The 6,000-nt window shown below is 47.8% G+C and overlaps 1 protein-coding gene across 1 annotated transcript in view; it reads right to left on the bottom strand.

Moving 5' to 3' along the window:
• The window catches only part of Cfap43 (cilia and flagella associated protein 43), an 84,711-nt gene that overhangs the window by 72,535 nt on the left and 6,176 nt on the right, over positions 1–6,000 (bottom strand). The window contains exons 4-5 of the mRNA XM_051199725.1: positions 3,257–3,424; positions 2,224–2,374 (exon numbers count right to left, since the gene is read on the bottom strand). Of these exons, the coding sequence (XP_051055682.1) occupies positions 2,224–2,374; positions 3,257–3,424 (319 nt within the window). The remainder of the gene's footprint in view (positions 1–2,223; positions 2,375–3,256; positions 3,425–6,000) is intronic.

The following is a 6,000-nucleotide window of genomic DNA, read 5'->3' as shown; positions in this document are numbered from 1 at the left end:
TGTATGTGTGTGGTGTGTGTGTATGTGTGTGTGTGGTGTGTGTGTATGAGTGTGGTGTGATGGTGGTGTATGTGTGTGTATATGTGTGTGGTGTGTGTGGTGTGTGTGTGTGTGTGGTGTGTGATGGTGGTGTATGTGTGTGATGGTGGTGTGTGTGTGTATATGTGTGTGGTGTGTGTGTGTGGTGTGTGATGGTGGTGTATGTGTGTGATGGTGGTGTGTGTGTGTATATGTGTGTGGTGTGTGTGTGTGTGTGGTGTGTGATGGTGGTGTATGTGTGTGTATTATGTGTGTGGTGTGTGTGTGTGTGTGTGGTGTGTGATGGTGGTGTATGTGTGTGATGGTGGTGTGTGTGTGTGTGGTGTATGTGTGTGTATTATGTGTGTGGTGTGTGTATATGTGTGTGGTGTGTGTGGTGTGTGATGGTGGTGTATGTGTGTATGTGTGTGTATGTGTGTGTGTGTATGTATGTGATGGTGGTGTGTGTGTGTGGGGGTGTGTGTGTGTGGGTAGGTGGGTGCAGATGGCCACTCTCAGAGGCTAGGTCAACAGTGGGTATCTTATTCCCCTTCACCTGACTTCTTCAGACCAGGAATCTCACTGATGCTAGAAGTTAGAGCTCCTGATTAGGCCCCTACGCTGGGCTGACAGCTGCTTTGGGCAGTCCTCAGGACTCACACCTGAGCTTTACCCATTGCCATGTCCACAGCCACCACACAGAGTTGTTTAAGCGAGTTGCTTCATAGCATCTTCCAAAGGCAAAGGACAGCTGCCTGTATTTTAAATGTTTTATGTTGGACCCGTTATTTAGTATGAAGTGTGAGATAGTAGGACTCTACACATTTACTGAAGTGGGGGGGGGGGAGGAAGAGGGATATGGAGAGAGAGAGGGAGGGAAGGGGAAGTGAGGGGAGGAGGGAGAGAAGTTGAGAGAGAGATTTGAGTGTTCCAGGCACCAAATAACAACTGACTGATGCCTTGCTTTTTATTTTGCTGCCCCCTTGTGGCTGATGATGGTGATGCATCGTTCCAAGGCTAGATCCGGGACTGGACAAGAACTAGTTTCTTTATTTACAAAAGTGAATTACTGCCGTTCGTTAGAGGAAATACTATGCACATGGATGCTTTCTCTTGTGTGCCTGCCGCAGACATTTTCTGAAAATCTAGGTCTTCACTGTGAGTTACTTCTAAGGCCCACAGCTTTTTCATACTGCTGTCTCACTCGGGCATACAGCCACCGTCTTTATCCTCTGCTAAGTTTCACGGGACATCAGTGCACAGGCCCCTGTGGCCCAGAGGACCGGAGCTCCTCACCTCCATCACAAATGCCTCGCCCTGTAACTTTCTTGCTGTCTCCCTCCTGACCATCACTCTGAACCCCGTTTAGCATTTTTGCCCGCATTAACCACACTCTAGCCATATGGATCTCAAACATGCCACACTGTCTCACCCCAGGACCTCTGGACATGCTGTCCCTTGCACTCCAAACAGCCCTCCTTCTGCTTGTAACAGGACGGCTCCTTGTGCTTCAAGTTTCAAGGAAGAGGCTCGACTGTATGGCGATCCCCCCTCCCCCCCGTGTGTAAGGAGTTAATGCCTCTCTTTGAGTTTGTTGTTAGTCTGTTTGCTCTGACAGCATCATTCCTGCTTGGTCACCACCGTCTGGAAGGAGCTTGATGTGAATGAGTGGAAAGCAGGGAGGGGGAGGGGGAGGGGTGTGACGCTGCTGACAAGTTTTCTCATTTTACCCCCCACCCCCCACCCCCATGCCATGTTCCTCTCCCCCGCATTTGCTTGCACTCGGGGATGGGTCTTCCTGCAGACCCCCCTTCTCCTCTGGATGTTGGCAGTACACTTCTCCATCCCTGTTCTTACCCCCCCCCAGACTTCCTCAGCCTAGCCACCAGCCCCTCCCCTTCACACACAGGTGCTACAGGCCGGAGCTACCCTAATGTTTGCATCACCATCCCCGCCACTTCATCCCTGACAGGGAGTCTGCTCGCCAACTCCCACCCTGCATCTCTACTTGGATGATTCCCAGCCCTTCAACCAAACCGTGGACCAGGTACCAGGTGTCTGCCACCATCTTCCTGGTCTTCCAGACTCATTGCTTCTTAGGCAATGCAGTAACAATCATCAGGTGATCCTCTGTTGCCAGCTGTCTCGTGATCAAGTGAGACCTCACTTTCAAGACTGCCACCTTGAAGCAAGCAAGACAATTACCCTGAACGTCTCAGCCTCTTCGCCCACCAGGCCAGCAATGGCGGACAGGGGCAGCACGGGCCCATAAATGAGGTCCTTGCGCAGGGAGGTGGGGAAGAGCATATCTGTTTCATTGACCAGTGACCCGTCCTCTAGAGGGAGCTTGACCAACCTGGAGATCAGGGAGACAGCAAAACAGAGTAACAGAGACTGATTATGGGCTGAGGTTCTGTGTATCAGTGTGAGACGGGTAGGTGTTGTGCCATAAAAACACATGGGAAGGAAAAGGGCCAAGAAACAGGTTTAAAGATATATGCCATAAGGTGATGAGTTATGTGTAGCTAAAAATGAAGTACGTGGGGATTATTGAGAAGACCCAAGGTTAAGGTGTGAAGAAGAAACTGTAGACTGTAATGCTTTGAGGGCGGGGCACAGGGGTGTGTGTGTGTGTGAGTGGAGGGTAATCACTGACTCTTTGACCTACTCATGGGACCTTTTCTCCTACTGTGCTGTCTCGTGCAGCCTTGATTCAATAGTAAATGCCTGGCATTATAGTAGCATGCTATGCTGTGATTGGTTGGTGTCCCCAGGAGGCCGGCTCTTTTCTGAGGGGAGACAGAGGGATGGTGGATCTGGGGAGAGAGGAGGTGGGGGGAGAAGCCTGGGGAAGGAAGGAAAGGGGAAGGGAACTGGTGGTGACGTAATATACAAGAGAAGAATTTTTAAAAAGTATTAATTTGAGCAAATCAAATTTTGCAAAATTAAGCATGTTGGAACAAGATCTCAGAGGACTTGGGAAATCAAAGAGAATGTGATGTGTGAGCAGCCACTCCAAACTTATTACAGATGCAGAATACGGTTATAGATTATAATAAGCTCTGTGTGTGTGTGTGTGTGTGTGTGTGTGTGTGTGTGCATGTGCGCGCGCGTGTGTATGTGTCTGGCCATGCTTGTGGGTATTGTATGAAGCCACTTAATTCATCAAAGAGGCCCAGTGATGGTTGTGGATGCAAATGGAGACTGCCACGTGGCTGAGGGATAGCAGAGGCCCCACCTCGTCCTGAAATGATGGTCCTGGTTACTTCGCTCAATGGTCCACACGCTCACTGCACTTGAACTTGACAGACACATTTGGTGCCAGTTCATGGGGTTGAAGGACATCTGGCTCACGTCCATTCCTGGTTGAGATTTCTTGCACAAGATGACATTGGATTCCCAGTTCCTTAGAGGGAAACAGCATTTGAGAAACAATTGCTCTGTTTTAATTTCTTTTCATTTCTCTTTCTTTCTTTCTTTCTTTCCTTCCTTCCTTCCTTCCTTCTTTCCTTCCTTCCTTCTTTCTTTCTTTTTTTTATTATTGCTTTGTTTTCCGAGACAGGATTTTTCTGTGCAACAACCCTAGCTGTCCTGGAGACAGCATTCAGTCTGGCTGGCCTCTCTGCTTCTCTGATCTTTCAGCATTGACCCCCTATATCTGACTATGGGTTTTTATTAAGATCAATTAGAATTCAAGCTAACATGTGACGGATTGTAATTGGTTTTTTGGTTTGTTTTGTTTTGTTTTCCCTCTTTATTCCTAGGGGGCCACCACCCAGCTCCCAAATAAATACACGGAGACTTCACCTTACTTAGGAATGCGCAGCCTCAGCTTGGCTCACATCTAGTCAGCTTTTCTTAACTTACACTGTCCCATTACCTTTCTCCATTCTGTGTGTCTTTCATCACTTTGTACCCAGCGCTGGCTGCGTAGCTGGGTCCTGACCCCTCCTGCGTGCCCGTTCCTCCTTTTCTCACCCCCCCCTTCTCTCTCTCCTATTTATTCCCTCTTCTGCCAGCTCCACTTATTCCTCTCTCCTGCCTAGCTTATTGGCCATTCAGTTCTTTATTAGATCAATTGGGTGTTTTAGACAGGCAAAGTAACACAGTTTTGCAGATTCAAACAAATGCAACATAAAAGAATTCAACACATCTTTGCATCATTAAACAAATACTTCACAACATAAGCGAATATAACACGTCTTTAGCTAATGCTCCATGACACTATATGGTACACCCATCCCTTGGAATAACAAAGGGAACTGTTGAGATACACAGTACTACCAGATTTCCAAACCATGAAAGGTGCATAAACACAGACAGAACAGAAGGTGGTTATATGGCTCCTGTGTGTGAAATGTGTAGAAAAAGCAAATGAGTCTGGAGTGACAAACACACCAGAGGCTGACTGGGGTGAGGGCAGGGTGGGTTAAGAGTGTATGTGACAAGGAACAGGGCTTTGGGAGGTACAAGGAAACTGTGGACAAGGGGTACATTTGTCCTGATTACGGCGATAGTTCCAACGGTGCTTGTAGCAGCCCAAATTTTAACTGTATACACTATAAGTTAACAGTTCAGTATACACCAGATATATGTCAGTAAAGGTGTGTGACTGTGTGTGTGTGTGTGTGAGTAAAGGTGTGTGAGTGTGTGTGAGTGCGTGTGTGAGGGTGTGTGAGTGTGTGTGTATGAGTGTGTGTGTAAGTAAAGGTGTGTGAGTGTGTGTGAGTGTGTGTGAGGGTGTGTGAGTGTGAGTAAAGGTGTGTGAGTGCGTGTGTGAGGGTGTGTGAGTGTGTGTGTATGAGTGTGTGTGAGTGTGTGTGAGTAAAGGTGTGTGAGTGCGTGTGTGAGTGTGTGTGTATGAGTGTGTGAGTGTGTGTGTGTGAGTAAAGGTGTGTGAGTGCGTGTGTGAGTGCATTGTGAGGGTGTGTGTGTGAGTATGTGTGCGCGTAAAGGTGTGTGAGTGTGTGTGTGTGTATGAGTGTGTGTGTGTGTGTGAGTGTGTGAGTGTGTGAGGGGGGCTAAGAATCAAACTCAGGGCATCAAGCATGATTGAAAACATTCTACCAGTGAACTACATCACCAGCCTTCAGTGGAGTACTTCCTCCCTTCCCTTTCCTCCCCCCTTCCTTTTCCTTTCTACTCCCTCCCCAGAGTTTTACACCCAGAGTCCAGGTTGTCCCAAAACTGTATAGCCAGGGCTATCCTTGAAGTCACCACAATCCTCCTATCTCAGCCTCTCATGTGCTGGGATGACAGGTACAAGTCGCCATGCTAGGCTCATCTTTTGGTGGCTCAGCAGTTCAGAGCACTGAACACTCTTTCCGGAGATCTAGGTTCAATTCTCAGAACTCATATGCAGACAAAACACTCAGGAAAATAAAACAGTAGAGGGAAACAAAGTAGCACGTAAATTAAGCTTGGCTCTCTGGACTGGGAATCTTAGATTCTTGTGTAGGTATGCTGGTGTATAAAGTTTGGCCTCAATCATCACAGTCACTTTGTCCTTCCCATTAAAAATAAGAAATCCCAACTCCCCAGAGAGGTTTTTGCCATAGATGGAAGAGAATGCATCTACAGAGTTGGCCACATGGAAAGGTCCACCACAGACACACCCATGTCTAACCCACAGGTTTCTCTACCCAGCTGACCAATGTGGTAGAAGTCCCACTCTGAACACCCTGCTCCAGAGTCACTGTCAACTGCTAACTGTGAATACACAGACATTCCTAATGTCAACACAGGCAGAAAACATGCTAAGGAACCATGTGCTTTAGGGGAAGATGAAACTTTATGTACTTAGAATCATTTTTTTTTCCCACCTGGGTAAGGGAATAATGCGTGTGGTGGTCTGAAAGCAAATGGCCCCCAGAGGGGGTGGCACTACTAGGAGGCGTGGCTTTGTTGAAGAAAGTGAGTCACGGTATGGGCACACTTGGAGGTCTCTTTTCTTAAGCTGCAGTCAGTGTGACAGTCAGTCAA

This window comes from Phodopus roborovskii, unplaced genomic scaffold (assembly GCF_943737965.1).
Source record: "Phodopus roborovskii unplaced genomic scaffold, PHOROB, whole genome shotgun sequence".
In the NCBI taxonomy this organism is placed as follows: domain Eukaryota; kingdom Metazoa; phylum Chordata; class Mammalia; order Rodentia; family Cricetidae; genus Phodopus; species Phodopus roborovskii.
Note: the sequence above shows the minus strand (reverse complement) of the source record. Positions and strands in the feature narration are given on the sequence as shown.